The sequence below is a fragment of the Enoplosus armatus genome, chromosome 3 (genome assembly GCF_043641665.1).
Source record: "Enoplosus armatus isolate fEnoArm2 chromosome 3, fEnoArm2.hap1, whole genome shotgun sequence".
In the NCBI taxonomy this organism is placed as follows: Eukaryota; Metazoa; Chordata; class Actinopteri; order Centrarchiformes; family Enoplosidae; genus Enoplosus; species Enoplosus armatus.
In genome coordinates, this window is record NC_092182.1 from 24759122 (window position 1) to 24777772 (window position 18651).

At 41.2% G+C, this 18651-nt stretch overlaps 2 protein-coding genes across 2 annotated transcripts; one reads left to right on the plus strand and one right to left on the minus strand.

The window, feature by feature from the left end:
- Positions 1 to 15: 15 nt before the first annotated feature.
- LOC139283501 (ciliary microtubule inner protein 1-like) lies at positions 16 to 1569 on the minus strand. Its single transcript, XM_070903530.1, has 4 exons — positions 1511 to 1569; positions 771 to 852; positions 297 to 395; positions 16 to 171 (listed from the first exon to the last, which is right to left on the minus strand). Exons 1-4 carry the CDS (start codon positions 1567 to 1569, stop codon positions 16 to 18), a joined length of 396 nt encoding a protein of 131 aa, XP_070759631.1.
- Positions 1570 to 9976: 8407 nt separating this feature from the next.
- Positions 9977 to 15385, plus strand: pck1 (phosphoenolpyruvate carboxykinase 1 (soluble)). The gene is made up of 10 exons (XM_070901896.1): positions 9977 to 10075; positions 10458 to 10758; positions 11440 to 11624; positions 12045 to 12248; positions 12727 to 12914; positions 13055 to 13217; positions 13348 to 13572; positions 13720 to 13851; positions 14025 to 14120; positions 14228 to 15385. The coding sequence occupies exons 2-10, from the start codon at positions 10535 to 10537 to the stop codon at positions 14683 to 14685; spliced, it is 1875 nt and encodes a 624-aa protein (XP_070757997.1). The 5' UTR covers positions 9977 to 10075; positions 10458 to 10534; the 3' UTR covers positions 14686 to 15385.
- The last annotated feature ends 3266 nt before the right edge of the window (positions 15386 to 18651 follow it).

Here is an 18651-nt window from a genome sequence, read left to right on the forward strand (position 1 = left end):
AACAACGTCTTCCAGTCAGCTGCAAGCGTCGGGAGGCCAGCCCAGCTCCTTCAGAAAACTACGCCTCCCATGATTCACCATGTCATACTTCTCCAGCTGCAGATATGCGTGACCTGAACGCCAACCAATCAGGGCCTGAGTTGTCTGAGGAAGTGGAGGAGAGGGGCCAACCTGGAGGAAAGAAACATGTGAAAGTTTGTTAGATAGATAGATCGACAGTCAGACAGACAGACAGACAGACAGATAGACAGACAGATAGATAGATAGATAGATAGATAGATAGATAGATATCGTACGTGGATGTATTTCTCTGGAGGGGTCGGAGGTCGTGCTGCCCGGTCATGGGGAAGCTCCACTCTGACTGCCTCCTTCAGATTCTCACTCTCCCGTTTATACTGAAATACATATAACAGAAAAGGTTTTGTGCTTGTGTGATGGCCTCTAATGTGTGATCACATTTGTGTGAATGCAATCCTACTTCAGCCAAGGTTTATGTTTTCTTTTGGGGGGACAATTTCTTTGTTGCTAATATGTGTAATTGGTGTCTTGTCTACATAATACACTTGCTGTGGTACTCTTTCAACAGTAGAGGGCAGTGTGTGACAGCCCTCTATAGACCCCGGGACTCCTTCTGCAAAGGCAAACTATGTCTCCCTGTCTCATCATTTCTTCACTGTATTTCAGTGTCTTGTAACTGTTTGTGTGTGTGTGTGTGTGTGTGTGTGTGTGTGTGTGTGTGTGTGTGTGTGTGTGTGTGTGTGTGTGTATACCTCCTTGTAGACCTCGGTCAGGAAGCCCCACTTCTTGGGCCAGACTTTAGCCGAATCCTTCTCAACTTTTACATGTGCTTTCCTATGCACACACACACACACACAGAGACACACACACACACACACACACACAGTAAGTTTGTATATGTGACATCCTGCTGTATAGAGCACTGAAAGGGAAATGAAACAGGTGTTTCTACCACTTGCGGCACTGTTTGCTTTTCTACCACTGACTCCAAACAGGCCGCAAAAACCTTCTTATCATCTAACCTTCACTTAAATCCATAGAAAGCTGAGCTGAAGGTCCAGCTCCAGCAAGACTCATGGGAGCTATAGTTGTTGAATGCTAAGAAAGTAATAAATGGCTGATAACTTAAAGCCTAAATATCACAATGCACTTTACATGAAGATTAAAAAGAAAAGAAAAGGAGGAGGATGAAGTGAGAATGAAAAAAATAAGAATAATGATGGTAATGATAACAATACTAACAACAATAACAGTAATAGTAGTAATTCACAACACGCATACATACATAGCCAGGCAATTGCACATCTAATATGTTTTAAAAGAAGAAAAAGATCAGAACTCCAGTCAACATCCAGTCCCCCCCCCCCCCCCCCCCACCACCAAATCTAGGTAAGAACATCTTTCCAAATGCTCAGCTTTTTTCAGGAAGAGTGATTAAAAAAAAAACAAATGATACACAGCACTGAAATAAAGAGGCAGTTAGCAGGTTTACCAGATTTCATCTTGATGCACAAAGTTGATGGGTCCAGATGTCCGCTGAGAATCCGCCATCTGTCCTGACCAGTGTGTGTGTGTCAGTGTGTGCGGTTTCTTTCTCTCGGCCCGGCTAATGTTTCACCTGTGTGTAAGTCACACTGACAGACCTGTTTACTGTCGTCGTGGAGACGGCGTTCCCTGACACATATATCTCTTCTCTCTGTTCTCTGTGTGTGTAACCGTGGTGACGGTGGGATGGAACCACTGGAGGGTCGCTGGGAGCTCAGACATTTCTGTGTTTTCAGTCCACTGCTTTGGTCCCGATTGAATTATCTCAACAATTATTTGATGGATTGCCATGAAATTTGGTACAATAATTGATGATCCCCAGAGGATGAATACAGATGACCTTTGTGATCCCTTGACTTTTCATCTGGCGCCACCAGCAGGTCAAAGTTTTCACTTATCCAGTAAATTATCTATGTACCTCCTAGATAGACTGGCACACCATTTTGTACAGGTGTTAATTCCTACTGACTTTGGTGATCCTATTAACATTAACATCACCTGATAAACATCAGCATGTTAGCATGCTGACATTAGCACACAAAGCAAGTGGAAACACAAAGCACCAGAATTGGATTCAGGATTCACCTGGTCTCCAATTCTGGTGCTTTGTGTTTCCTAACAATACCTAACAATACTTCACACATTGTCTAACTCAGTGTTTCCCAACCTAGGGGTCGCGACCCCCACTAGGGGTTGCCAAAGCTCCACAGGGGGTCGTGAAGCCCTCTTGATTTTAAGGGTGCAAGAATATTTATATATATAACTATAATATACAATAATTCAATTAATTTCTGTTAAGAAGAAAACTAAATTTAAGGGTTAGTTTAGAAGTTCTTTATTATAATCTTTATTTATTTAAAAGAAAATAATAATACGGACATAGAATTGTGCTCCTAAAAATATCAGGAAAAATAGTAATTTGTAATTTTATACACATTTTTTGTTTTTGTGTTGATGGTGATGGTGGTGGTGGTGGTGGGGGCAGTGGGGATCTCTAACTCAACCAAAACACAAGTTATGTGGTGGCATGAAGCAGCATTGAGCGATTCAATACAGCAATACTCTATAGACACATTAAACCAACAACTGCACAACAGTAAACATGATGTTGAACAATAAGTTCAAAATATGAACATTTAATCAACACTGAAGCCGAATAATGACAGAATCATGTCAGTTGAGCAGCTAGAGTGACACAAACTTTGGAGTTGGCTAATTAGCTGCTACGTCGTGCCAATTAACTCTACGAATGGCTACAACAGGACGTGTTCTGAACCCCACACAGAAAGCTGTCCTTGAACTGTCCACTCCTCTGGTGGACAGTGATTGGGCGAAGCAGCAGGGTCTCTTGAACGTTTCACTCCTGTTTCAGTCCACTAGGTGTCACTGCTGGGCTTTCCAACAGGGGTACTATACCTGTCTATTCTGTCCTCAGTCCTCAGACTCTCACATCCCACCAGCCCCCATGAACCTGGTACAACCCACAAGAAGCAGCTTTTAAATAGGAACTTAATTTATTCTTCCTGTTGTGCACCTATGAACAAAGATGCACCTCCATGTATAATATATTTATCTCTTAATTTGCATGTAAGAATATTACAAAGGCGATTATTGTACTTTTAAGAATAGTATTTTTTAATACAATTATTATTTTTTTTTAAATATATATACAGTGCTTGACAAATGTATTAGACCACCACCCAGTGTAAGGTGTTTGCCACCGCTGCCCTAAATGAACAGTATTGCTGATTACCAAAATATTTTATGTTTCTGTAATGGTTAATCCACCAGTATGTGCAAGCCAAGCTCTTTAATCAAAATGATATCTTTAATGCTAAAATATAATTATTGTTGTTATACATGAATTCTCAGATTTACTGTTATAGCCGAAAAAATAGTAAAGCACATTATTATTTTTTGATTGAGATGCCAAATTACAGTTATTTACTTGCATTCCTAAACAGAAAAATTTGTTTTGTGGTTGCAAGAATGAAAGCTGTCATCAGGGCCAAAGGAGGTCGTACAAAATATTAAGATTTTTGGTTAATATATGTGAATAAGGACTATTTAATTGTTCCAGTTTGTTATTTGCCTAATAAATAACAATACAATTTTTAGTTTGAAACAAGTTTTTGACAGATTTCTCAAATATTTATGTTTTCTCATTTTTATGACAGGTGGTCTAATGAATTTGTTGAGCACTGTATATATATTTTTCCCAAAAGTGTCGAGATAATGTAAATGTTCTTAAACATTTCCAGGGCTGGAAGATGTTTTTAGGATTTCCCTGATTTTCACGATTGTCACACATAACCACAAGTTGCACATAATACTTTATCACTGTCATGACAAAGAGGGTCTCCCCCTGAAGACCCTCTTTTGTTATCAGGCGCGTGGCTTGGCATATGTGGTGTACTTGGTACTTTAACCTCTTCTTCTGCGCCGCTGTTTGTTAAAGGGTTTGAATCACACATTGCACAGTTTGGACCGAGGCTGAATGACACACTTTAGTCTGTTCTGTACATGCTGCTGTCGTCAGTCCGGTCAAACTGATGAGGAGCGTCGGAGTTCACTAAACCCTGAAGCGCAGCAAAGGCTCTGAATCACTTCTCAGAAATGTAATGTAATGTAATCTGCAAGATTCAGATTCTTTTTCCATCTTTCATGTGACGAGTAATATTCTCAGTGAGGTTCTTTGATTTTGTGTCAGACTATGCACTGACACGTTTCTGTTTGGCTGTGGCAGACTGCAGAGAGAGGACGGTTCATGAAACGTACGTTACACTCTGAAACTGTTAGTCGATTAACAGAAAATAAATCAGAAACATGTTTGATAATCAATTAATCGTTCATAATCAATTGGTCATTTTTAAGCAAGACTGCCCAAAAGAAAACACTGATTCCAGCTTCTTGAATATGAGTCTTTATGAGCTGGTTTTCTTGGTATTTTATGATAATTAATTGAATATCTTTGGCTTGTGGACTGTTGGTTGGACAAAACAAGGAATCAGATGACGTAATCAGATCATTGTTTAAATAGTAAACCTTTTTCATTTTGGTCCAAGGCCCCTGTTCATTTTCTGCTGTAGTTCATACTTTCACCCTGCAGTACTGCTGTGTTGCATTACTTCAAGGGATTTTATAAACTCACAGCCGCCTGTGTTTTCAGTTAATTGCCAGTCTGCACTTCATATGCCCATCCTGTGTTATCTGGGCCTTCTCTCTTTACAGATATAACTGGTCGAACTCTTTCTTCCTCACCATAAACCAGTCATATAAGATTATCTCTAGCTATGATATAGATTGTACACTGTGTTTATGAGTTAAAGTTACTGAGCCCTGAAATGAAAGGACTTTTTCACCTTATTAGTATAAACAAGACTAAGAGTCTACAGATGCGCTAGCAGCTCTGTAAGGCTGTATTTAGGCACAGTGGTGCTTTGCACTGAATGCTAACATCAACACACGCACAATGAAAATGCTAACATGCTGATGTTTAGCAGGTATAAAGCTTAAATGTCAACCTCATGGTGGCACTAAAAAAGATCACCAAAGTAATTAGGATATATATATACATAAACCCGGGTTTTTGCACAGTAGCTATAAGCTACAATATCTTTAAGACTAAAATATATGTATTGCCATGTTGGCTTTCTTCATAGTAGAATGCATCACTGTCATCTTGTTTGGAGTCTGGAGTTAACAGGCGTCTGAATATGTTGATGTGTCCAATCACTTCATCAGTGCCTCACCAGCTGCAAACCTACAAAACAACAACCAACAGGAAAGACTGGAGAGAGCGTATCTCCCTGTGCCAGTTTTAACACAAAACCCTGGCTTATGTTTGACACCGTCATGCAGTGGAAGTGTCCAATATATAAGCTCATGTTACACATACACAGAACAGACATAACCCGTATCAGAGGATGTCGTAATCATTGTAGAAACATTTTGTCCTGCGTCGGCTGCTCTCATACACAAGCAGGTCATGTTGATGGTGACAGGACACATTCATGTGAAGAGAAAATGCAATTTACTACAACGTTTTTTCACCACATTGTAACATACTTCTCAACTTCTCATCAATATCTCATTGATTTTTGATTTTCACAAATGTATGAACCAGTGACTGTAAATTGAAAAGACTGAACATTGAAGATATGAAGCTATAACGTTGCAGTGTCAGTTGAGGAGAATTAAGTGCATCATCCCTTTATTTAAAACATCATGGTTGCACTGGCTAGACGATAGCACACACACACACACACACACACACACACACACACACACACACACACACACACACACACACACAGAGCTCACAAAATAACACTATCAGTTGTTGTTGAGCAAGTTTCTATTGATGAAAATTGTTCAGTCAGCGATGCTCTATCAGTGTTTTTGTCCCAGAAAGCTTGTAAACGCACAGAGCCGCCCTGACAAACACACACACATGCGTTGACTTAGGTCACTTTTGGGGACATTCCATAGACTCACATTCATTTCCTGGTGACTTATCCCATCCCTAACCATAACCACTACTTTCCTAACCCTAACCTTACCCACTGATCCAAAAATCAGCTTTTTCCAAATTTGGGACATGCCTTTTGTCCCCAGTTGGACAAGTCGTCCCCACTTAACTGATCTTTAGTCTGAAATATGTCCCCAGTAGTAGCCTAAGTCAGAACACACAGGAGCTGGTAGGGACTATCTGGAAGTGGAAGTGGAATGGAAGTCAAGTTTTATGTTACCAAGATTTAATGAATAAAATGTATATTATGATTAATTCCAAACCGTTTATCCTCTCATCTCCTGTTTACTGCATAAGTCTACGCCACATTCTCGATACTGTGTTGTTTTCAGCTGTTAAAGAAATACCATATCTGACACTGTTTAGGACTCGCACAATCCATGTGAGTCCTTGGTCACTGGTTATCCAATGACACCAGGGAAGCCAAGGTGGAACTGTCACAAAGTAGTGTCTTAAAGTGCAGTACCACTCATGTTACCACCCAAAATGACTCTAACAGAAACTCCATTCAAAAAGTGTATTTTTTCACCAAAATGTCATCATGGTCTCAATCGCTCATTTATTTCAAATGTGTTGGGGGTCTGTTGCTCCATAAATTAGATTTTTTTTATTTGTATTTACTTATTGCTGGGCTGTTTTATAAGACTAGTTTAAGCTAGTTGTACCTTATAAATTGGCAACTAAGTGAAGTCCAGAATTGTCAATGTGCATTCACAAAATTCAAGACAGAAAAGTTTGTCCTTCATACCGTTTGAAACAAGAACAAACAAAGCGGAATAAAAACACAACATGCTCAGTATAACAGCACACTTGGATACGCTGGAACTTGTACTGTCCGACAGGACATCTACTGCTTGTCTTGCTTAATAAACAGACCAAACTCTGTGTCGGTTTTCAAAGCATTTCCATTAAACGCTGTGACAGCTTAATCTGTGCTGTCCCTGTTGTCAGATATCTGGGAGGATTCCTACATTACATCGCATATGACAGAGTGATGGTCTTCTAATCTGGTTGCATGATAATGTCATCAACAGGCTGTGAGAGTACAGAGAGGCTGAGATGTGTTCAGATCTCTGTTTGATACAGCAGTTCTTCGAAGTGCTGTCTGCTGTTTTAATCTACGACCATGCTTTTCCTTTATTGGAGGAACTTTGTACCATTTATGCCTGAAATCCGTCTGTTTCGAGCATTTAATTGGATATTTTCTCTGTTAATTTGATCTACAATTCAAATGTGAAACAAGTGACGCCATAGTTCAAAGAAACTATCCTAGAATTAAAACAAATGCCCTTAAACATGCTGCTAACAACTCAAATACTGTTTCTATAGTCATTTTTAATATTTCTCCAGTTTCATTAATTAAGTAATTTAGAAACTGTGTCACCATTACATAGTCTGTAAAATGTCCTGCTCAGTACAAAACTTTGTCACCATTCTTTGATAACCAGATTTAAGGGATTCGTATCAGAAAATGTTTGTTTATATTACTTGTTTATAAAGTTGTTGCTCATTTACACATCGAACAGACACGACAACATTATCATGCCATTGGAGTTGTGTTCACCTGCTTTATCTCTGGTTTCCTCTTCGCCCACTCCTGAGGGGGGTATCTGCCTCTTTAGCTGCGAAATTCTCCACATAACAGAAGTTCCAGACCTGGGCCACCTTATGACACGAGAGCCACTTCCATTAGCTGTTGAAGACCGTGAGGTTTGGTCAAAAGCTCTGAAAAATGTAGTAAGTTGACCCTTAGATGAGATTGTTTTGTCACACTGGGGGCTGAAGCCAGGTTACACATAACTGCACATAGACAGACAAACACTCACTTAAGTTCTATTACTACCATTAGGAACTATTAAGTGTTATTGCACAAATGTCCTGTTGATGCCACCACCTCATCCAGAAACCTTGTCCGTCTTCAGTGCTGTAAGTTCTTCACTCTGACGGGACAAACGTTAGCAAACGTGAGCGTCGTTGCAGTTTAGCGGCCGGGTTAAAGATCACCTGGGTGTCTGTGGTTTAAGACTGCTGACAGGATATTGCACAATTGACAATATTGTTCATAAAACACTTGCGCTGAGGGTGTTATGTAACTTTAAATCTCATTTTCATGCAGTTGTCTTTCCTGTCTGTTCCCCTTCTTGTGCAGTGTTTAATCAGACCCCATCAGTACTTAAAAAAGATAATAAACTACAACTACCATTACATCAGAGATTAAGTACAACTACTACTCCTACTATTGGGGTACTATAGAATTAATACTGCAAGTTTTTTATAGTGTCATGCATACAAATACAGTACGCTCAGCTCCAGACACCATAAATGAATACAAGCCAGATCCATAATTCCAAAGCCAGATATACATTTTGAAACAATAATGAAAAATGTAAAAAATATATGAAGTGAACATGTACTGCACAATACTAAACTAAGTAAATCATAATAAATACTACTTTAATTATCGACCTTGGCTTCTTTTCCAAACTTTTGAGACAATTTTAACAAACTTTAACACATCCAAATTAAAAAACTATTCAGATTTTCATTGTCTGTACATTAAAATGCTTCAGGGTTTTGTTTTTTACGTTCTGAAATCATCATAGTATTTAGATTGCAAAAGAAAATGGGACTCACTTTCCACTCGTATAATCACACAGCTCACACAATCAGTTCTCTTCAGTATTTTATAATCTGCCAACCTCAACAGCCAATCTCAACAAGTAAAGATTTTAAAAAGCCTCGAAATAAGAAAGATGCATCATGATTCAGGGCCATAATTCCTCATTTTGGTTTTGACGATATTTTCTAATCATTTGTCTTCAGACTAAAATAAAAGTTTACTTTTAATTACAGCTCACATTATTCCTGTAGATACATCAGTAAAGCACTTCAGCCAATGGAGTATTTAATCATTTTAATCTGACAGTTCCACAGTTCAGTCATTAGAACTGGTGCTACTGGTAATAAAGGCCATTATTACTGCTGCAACTTTAACTCAACTACAACTCTTCATACTTTTACCTTTAAAGGCTAAATATGTCTGTCTTTATCCAGAGATTCCTTTTAAATGCTGCACTCACGCACACAAACACACATGCACACACACACATTCCCATGGCTGACCTTTGACCCCACGAGGGCGAGCCCCTGTCTGTCGGCCAATAAAAAGGAGGCCAGCCAAGGCGCTGCCCACGTCACACGCCGGCCTGACGATGTCGAGCCCTGAACTTACATCACTTAGTAATGCGGGTCAAAGTTCAACTGCAGCTGCTGCAAAAGGACAAGAGGTCTCCAGACCACGAGGACAGAGAGAGATGGAATAAAAGCATATCACAGAATTGTTTTTCAGTCAGGACTCTTGTTATCTGAGCTGAAAGACGATTAACAATCAAAAAAGATTAAAAAAAGAACACAATACAGGGAAAGATCTGAACACATCACACCGATTTTGTTTTTGTATTTCTATTGCAGTTCTGACTTGATTCATTTTGCATAAGGAAAGCAAAAGGAACTGCACATACACCCAGACATTATCGCCCCGGCTTTTGAGTGTCTTACAGCGAGAGACAGTGTCTGCAGCGGTGAGACCGGCGCTGTCTGTCTCTCTTTGGGATCAAAGCCAACAGCCGGCTATCAGTGTTCAGCACGGGGCAGATGGAACCGGTTACGTGACGGCGGCGTTACGTCCTGCTGATGATTAATGATTAATGAATGTAACACACTGTTTTTCAGATCCTTGCAGGGAACAACAGGTTCATGCAAATGACCCAGAGGCCGAGCCTCCTCACACCCCCCCCACCCCTCCTCCCTCCCTCCGCTTGTGGGACATCCCAGGGTATAAAAAGAACAAACCCTCGCCACAGCAGATACAACTGATCAAGAGGGAGAAACAGTCCTGAACTCTCTTGAACGCAGCCAACAGAGACACCTCAGCTGATGAGGCCAAGCTAAAGGCTCCCTGCTCCAAACAAACTACTGAAGGTAACCTGATGCTCTGTCTTTTCAGTGGGACTTGTGTGTAATGGGGAGGGATATTGAGGTTGTGCAGAGTGAGAGGGGATCTGCACAGGGATGCTGTTGCATCACCTGGACTCTGTCTGACCACTAAGGACTTATTTCAAATCTGAATATGTTATTATACTTTTTGTGTGCTAAACTGATTTTATCTCCTTTCTTTTACCCTTTTTGTCTTTTTCATCTTTTCACCTCCTCTCCTACTTTCCCATCGCCCATCTCCTCCTCTATCCTTGCTCCCTTTTGTTACCCTCCTCCCCCTCTCCTTTACTCCTCATCTCCTGTCTCTTTCTTGTCACCCTCTCTCTAACTTTCTCTTTCATTTTTTCCTTTCTTCTCCACACTCCAGGCTCGTCCACTCCTAGACCTCCTCTTGCCTTTCCTTTCTCCATCTATCGGCTCACTCTCTCTCCAGACTCCTCCGCCATGCCTCCTCAGCTTCAGTCCCAGAACCAGAACGGTCCCAGGATCCTGCAGGGCGATCTCAGTGCCCTCAGCCCTGCCGTCAAGGAGTTTGTGGATGCCAACGTGAGTCTGTGCCAGCCCGACTCCCTACACATCTGCGACGGCTCCGATGAGGAGTACAACACCATCCTGACCCAGCTGGAGGAGCAGGGGATGATCAAGAAGCTCAACAAATATGAGAACTGGTAGGTTGGCTGGGGATTAAGTTGTGTTTTAGGTAGTTTCCAGAGTGGCAGGGGCTACAATTGTAGTATTTTATCATAGGACATTTTTTGAATTTTTCTCAACAGCCTCAAGTAAGAGTACGACCTGGGTGAGATGAACCAGCAGTCATAGCTGCGGTCGTTTCCGTTACTAAGACGCCGATAACTCTGCCTGTATTTTCTTATTTTGCTGTGTTCGGGAAGTTTCCGGGCCTCAACCTTTGGGCAGTGGGCGTGTAACCCCCAGCCAATAATGTGCAGGCTTTGACAGATCGTAAGCATGCATCCAAGAGGACGCGACAGGCCGTGGCGGAGAGGCCAAATTTGAATGTTGTGTTTACAAACTTTAAATAAATAGCATACCTGGAAAAGGTCTACATTGTGACAAACCAGTAAGACCGGCTCGTTCAGTCAGACCACTTACCTGCAGCTGTCACACAGAACAGCATTGCTTCAGGTGAAAGGTTAACATTCAACTGTTTGTTCATCCTTAAGCAAATTTGCAACATGTGAAAGCCTCTTAGGCATGATTATTTTCAAATGTTAAACTACTACTTTGGAAAAAGCCCTAATGTCCCTAATGTCCTTCCTCCCTCCCTCCCTCCTCTTCCTCTTTCACTTCCTACCTCCATTCCCTCCTTCCACCTCCTCTTCCTCCTGCAGCTGGTTGGCCAGGACCGACCCGAGGGACGTGGCTCGTGTGGAGAGCAAGACCGTTATTGTGACCCGGGACCAGAAGGACACGGTGCCCACACCACTGGGGGGCGGAATCAGCCAGCTGGGCCGCTGGATGGCCCCAGAAGAGTTCGACAAAGCCATGGCTCAGCGGTTCCCCGGCTGCATGAAAGGTACCACAGAGAACGATGTTTGTCACTTTAGCCTTTTTAATTTATCCAGACAGCAAATTCTGTTGATTTCACACAAAAAACATACAGTTTGATATGTGGGAATCATAGGAATCCAGTGGTAGAATCAGTAATATTCTACTCAAGCAGAAGTACTGCTACTCTTCTGATATTTTGCTTATGTAACATTGGAGTAAATTCACTAGTGTGGAATTTAATTGTAGTAAAAAATTGTTGAATATTATTTTTACTGCTTCATTGTTTTAAGCATTTCAGAAAATGTGCACAAAGTCAGATGACTTTTCTCTGTTCCACTCATTGACTATAGTTTTTTGATGCTTAGATATGTGAGAACATTTAAGTGGTGAAGTTCACAACCTCATTAAGATCTTATCTAAGCAGCATTAAAATCTCTGTCCTCAGGTCGTACCATGTACGTGATTCCCTTCAGCATGGGTCCAGTAGGTTCCCCTCTCTCTAAGATCGGCGTGGAGCTGACGGACTCTCCCTACGTGGTGGCCAGTATGAGGGTCATGACCCGTATAGGGAAGGCTGTGCTGTCCGCTCTGGGGACGGGCGAGTTCGTCCGCTGCCTGCACTCCGTCGGCTGTCCTCTACCTCTCAAAAGTACATCAACAACATTAACTTGTTTTCACGTCATAAGGCGCTGCTGAATACTAATGAAAAGGATTAGTACTACTGTTGCACTTCTAGTATTTCAACCACTACTACTACTGCTGTTACTGCTGATACCTCATTTAGTCCTTCAGTACTCTTAATGCTACTTCTACTGCCACTGATACCACTTATCAGATTACTAGTACTACTGCTACCAATACTGCTACAGCTAAGCCCACTAATACTGCTACTACTACTGTTATTGCTTGTATTATATATGCATCAACTACAAATACTAATGCTAGAATTATAATTACTGCAACAACTACGATTATTACTGCCAATGTTGCTGCTTTAGGTATTACAACCAGCCTGACCACTCCTGCTACTATTGATTATTATATTCAGTCATTTGTGTTATGAAGTTTTCTTCCGTACTCCAAACAAATGTTGTCCACTGATTCAAATGTACTGATTTCTCTCTCAGAGCCCCTGGTGAACAACTGGCCCTGTAACCCCGAGCAGACGTTAATCGCTCACATCCCCGATCGCAGGCAGATCGTCTCATTCGGTAGCGGTTATGGAGGAAACTCCCTGCTGGGGAAGAAGTGCTTTGCTCTGCGCATTGCCTCGCGTATTGCCAAGGAGGAGGGCTGGCTGGCAGAGCACATGCTGGTAAGGAAGGAAAAGAAAAACATGTACATATATATATATATATATATATATATATATATATATATATATATATATATGTTGATTCATTAAGGGATTCATAACATATCTGTCCATTCTTACCAAATCTTTCTCCTGCTCAGATCCTGGGCATCACCAACCCTGCTGGGGAGAAGAAGTACATGGCAGCAGCTTTCCCCAGCGCCTGCGGGAAGACAAATCTGGCCATGCTCTGCCCCACGCTGCCGGGCTGGAAGGTCGAGTGTGTGGGAGACGACATCGCCTGGATGAAGTTTGACAACCAAGGTGAGGGACTCGAGACTTTGTGAAGTTCAATTTGGCATCAGGGGCATTAGAACAACAATAATAATAATACAAACTAACACTTCTATCATTCATTTTTTATATTTTCCTCCTATTTGTTCCCTGTCGCTAGGAAACCTACGTGCCATCAACCCTGAGAACGGCTTTTTCGGAGTTGCGCCCGGCACCTCAGCCAAAACCAACCCCAACGCCATGGAGACCATCATCAAGAACACCATTTTCACTAATGTTGCAGAGACCAGCGATGGCGGTGTGTACTGGGAGGGAATGGACCAGTCACTGCCTGAGGGAGTCACCATCACGTCCTGGAAGAACAAGCCCTGGAGCTCTGAAGATGGTAAGAGTTTGTTTATTTCTGTTGTTGTAGAGAGCACTTTGAAGAAAAAAAAATAGGATGATGAAACTAGAGGACACAACACGCATTAAGAGTAAAGACAAGATCAAGGGAAATAAAGCTTACCTTCCTGTCTTTGTCTCTCCCCAGGCGAACCCTGTGCTCACCCCAACTCTCGTTTCTGCACTCCGGCCGGTCAGTGTCCCATCATCGACCCACTGTGGGAATCCCCAGAGGGAGTCCCCATTGAGGCCATCATCTTCGGAGGGCGCAGGCCAGAAGGTGAGGGGGAACTGGGACCTAGATCACCGGTAGAATGAGAGAAAAGGATAGAGACAGCATGCAGTGGGATCAAATAAGTGAGAGAATAGAGCAGATGGGGACAGACAAGAATGGAAGAAGAAGCTATGACGTGAGAAAACAATAATCCTAAATCCATTCATCATTCTTTTCAGGTGTCCCTCTGGTGTACGAGGCTTTCAGCTGGCAACACGGAGTGTTTGTTGGAGCAGCCATGAGGTCTGAGGCCACCGCTGCAGCTGAACACAAAGGTCAGTATCTAATCTTTCAACAAGATACTTTTTTACGTCCCAGTAGTGCAGAAAAAGATACTCACCCGTTCTCTCTCTCTCCTCTTTGTCCCCTTTCTACTCTGCAGGCAAGGAAATCATGCACGACCCCTTCGCCATGCGTCCCTTCTTCGGCTACAACTTTGGACAGTACCTTTCTCACTGGCTGAGCATGGCTGACCGCCCTGGCGCCAAGCTTCCCAAGATCTTTCATGTCAACTGGTTCCGCAAGAGCCCCACCGCCGGATTCCTGTGGCCCGGTTTCGGCGACAACATCCGCGTGCTGGACTGGATGTTCAGGCGGGTGAATGGCGAGGCCGGCGCCATGCCCTCTGCCGTGGGCTACCTGCCCTGCTGCGACTCCCTGAACCTCCAGGGCCTGCAGGAGGACGTGGACCTCAACGAGTTGTTCTCTCTGGATCAGGGGTTCTGGCAGAGGGAGGTGGAGGAAGTGAGGAAGTACTTTACAACGCAGGTGAACGACGACCTGCCCAACGAGGTGGCCCGGCAGCTGGAGCTCCTGCAGCAAAGAGTGAAGCAGATGTAAAGTGGAAAAGAAAGAGGGTCAGGAAAGAGCAGCGTGTTAGCAAGTCTGAGGGAGCATGTTGGTAATTCTAGAATATCTCGTCAATGTTGTGCTGAGGAACTGATTTTTACAAAGAATTATTTTCTTTGAGATGGGGCCTTACGACTTCACGAAAGAGGAACAATTCTCCTCTGGTAGATCTTTATGTTTTTGATTCTACTTGTTTTTTCCCCCCCGCTATCTAGAAATCCTCCAAGTTGAAATTCGGCTGGGGGTGTTAATTATTTGAACTTTTGTAGAGTTAACAAACATTCCTCACCGTGGTACCAGTCACGACTGTTGGTTTGAAAAGGAAATGCTTCCTTTCCCTCCATTCCTGTGCTGTCGTAGCAGCACCATGTTTTAAACTGTTGTTCCGATGTATTGTCCTACTATGTCTGAATTCTACTATTTAATAATAACTTATTATGAGCGCACATCACATCATCATTGCCATGTAGATTTGTATGGCACAGAAAGACACAGAAAGAGTTAATGAGTCCACGTTAGCTCAGCTCCAGTGTTGTTGACCCCTGAACACGGGGTTAATGTATGTTTTCTGTTCCTAGCGTTATTTTTTGCCTGAATTTATTTTTATACAGTGTTAATATCTCTTGGTTCTGTTTTGTTGTAATTTTGAGCCCCCAAATAGGGGACACAACAATAAAGGTATTTAAATTCATTTCAGATTCTGTTGTAATTATTTTATTAAACAAGCATGTCATCTGATATTATAGGGCAGCACATCAGACAAAACTGAAATTTAAAGCTGCCATATAGACTAAACTAAACTTTAAATTCTCTAAATTCTCCAGCTAAATGTTAGCATGAGCACCAGGACAAAGAAATAGTACATCTGACATGACGACAAAATATTGAACCATATGAATATTAATTTTAGTAAATGTCAATAAGTGAAATATAATAACAATTTATATATATCTTAAAAGATATATTAAATATTGATGCAGGGATCAAATCAATCTTAAATCCCTGCACACCCACCCAGGTGTTTCGAGTTATTCTGGCTGAATAACTAGACCACTGCTCAGATTGGAGGCGGGAGGAGCTTTATTTATGGGAATTTATGTGAGGTCCCCAGATAACAAGTACTAATACCAATAATAAAGGTGTAATTTGAGTGAAGGAGGTGTCAATCAAGCCCAATCTTTACACGCCCACGCAGTCCTGATGGGACATCTAATCAGCCAAAACAGTTAAGTGTTTTTACACACAAAAACACCACATATGTCAAAAACTGCTTCCATTAGTCTACATTTACCACAAAACCTCAGTGGTTGAATCGCTCTGCCTGCCATTAGCCGGACTGTGAGGACACATGTTGTCCCATGGTTCACTGCAGATGTTGTGTAAGATGTGAAGATAATGAGGGTGGCTGAAGTTAATCATCACTAACATGTTTTTGACACTATCTGTGATCTGAATCCTGTGTGTTCATATACTGTACCATGTTGTTGTGTTGATGTTTTTCAGTGAAGGCCTCTGAGAACGTCGCAGACACAAACAACACAGTGAACTTACATCAGATGCTGATCTCAGTTTGACCTTTGCAGATTCATAATCAGCGTGACAGCGTGTGCAGGAATTTGTTGTGATGTGGATGACATCCAAGTTTTTTTTAGTTCATGTCTCTCTTTTTGTGTTTTAGATGTGTTTAGTTTTTATTGTAAATCACTTAAAATGTGCTCTATACATACGGTTTATTCTTGTTATTATAACACATATCCATGTAAGAAGATTTAAGAATCAAAAACAGGTTACTGGCATTAAAGACAGCTAAGTCACTGTAAAGTCTTTGCCCACCCATTTTTAGTCACCAGAATAATCTTATATCAGATTTTGGAAAGAAACACTGCACATTTCATTCAGCGTGCAGACAAATGCACTTCTTCATTAAATTGCACAGTTATGTTCCACAAGAACACAAGAGGGAACGCAGACAGGACCACAGACCTCCAAGATCTCCATCATATGAAGTTATTTTTGTCTGAAATTGAGTCCTTGAAGTCTTATTTTCTCAAACACATGAAAATAATCTGCCATTGCAGTAAGAATAATTCCACCTGTTTCTAGAAAAGAGAATTTATATCTTAACACAAGAAAGAATAAGAAAGATCAGAGCACTAGAAACTTTCTGGAAAGGCTGAAATTTTCTTCATTTTAAGAAAACTCCAAGGATTCAAAACGTAGAAAAATGACTAGAAAAGAAGACGTTTGGCAGTGTGTGTCATATTCATGATCATACTCATATACAACACATATTATAATAGTGCTGAGATAAACTCTCTTTTATGGAAGGCCCAGTGATGATGCAGGAATCATGGGAAGTGAAGTCCTTAGAATTGAAACTGCTCTCTACGTATAGGTACGTAGACAGAGTGGTATGTAGAGTGTGCTGTTGACAGTGCAACGTGTCCCCTGCATGTTTGGTTGTGTTGACCTTGTACGATATGTGTCTGTTTGTGCGCTGCAACTCTGTTAATCTCTCAGTATGTGACTTCAAACCCTCATATATGAGTTGCTCTTGGCACTGACGGGATTGTTTGTCTGACTGTGTTCTTCTTCTTCTTCTCTGAGACAATGATTTACTCTTTCTGTTCTCTCGACGCCACGGAGCATCTGAATGTTCTTGTTTTTTAGCAGCCTTATCTGAGGAAATAATTACCTCACAAGCACGCAGAGCCACGCTTCCACTGCGTGTCTCAAACTGCATGTTTTCGTGCTCATTTCTTATCTAACTTTTTAAACTGCGCAGGTTGTTTGTTTATCTATGAAGACATTTCGGTACTGATTTTTCCAGGATTTTATGATTTTGTTTTATAACATATAAGACATATTTATGAACACCAAATGAAGTGTAATAAAATGTTACATGCATGAGATGCATGAAACTTTGATGATGCGGGGAAATCAGGTCATTGCAACAGGAAAACATGATTATGAAAAACAAAAAGTGTCCCATCACAACTTTATAAGCTGATTATAACTTCAAACGTACGTTGCTTTCATTGCACCTTTTGTTTATGACTTTAGTTTCTCATCATCTTGCTGCACACTAAATCTTAAGCTGCATTTTTATATTAACAAACAGATCAAATGACTAAATGTGATGTGAACGGTGTCTCTCATAGTGATGAACCCACAGAGAATTATCAACTGACTCTGCAGCTTTTTTAGCCTCTTTTAGGTCATAGTTTTGGTTTTACAGCACATTTCTGCAAAAAACATCTAACAAATCCACTGTACACTTCCTCCCGAGCACCAAACGGTTTTATTTTTTTCAGAAGGTGGTAGAGACCAAACCAGAGCTTAAAGGAGGGTGAATGTTAGACTTTCTTTCATCAGGTGGACACATACACAACTGTAAATGATCATACTGCTCCATGTCCGCAGGGTGCATAAATAAGGCAAGGTAAAGTAAGGCAGCTTTATTTATATAACGCACTGAGTCAACTCAAAGTGCTTCACATAGGCAAACAAAGACAACAGTTTGCTAACATGTAAACTATTACATACATTTACAAACAATTCATTTTTCTGCGGATCGGATTGGACCACAAACACCACAAAATGACTCTTTGTAGTATCTCCATTTGAGCCAATATGTCTGGTAAAAATCAAAAGGCGTTCGAAGAGCCGTATCAATAAACTATCTTCACGCTAATCAGGTGTGCAAGGAAGTCGGCAACGTTCAAATAGGCGGAAGCCCGTAGAGCAACTTTTACTGGAACAAATGGGGTGCCATCTTTGACCACAGTATCATGTTATCTTACTGTAATACATCCAACTTGTTCTTTAACAATCTAGCTTGAAATAAAACTCATTGATAAAACTAAATGAATGAATAAAAATGCAATGTGATGATAAAGTCTGTGTTTGTCTGAATACATTTCCCTCAAAACCGTCCAGTCTTCTCTTAAACCTGCA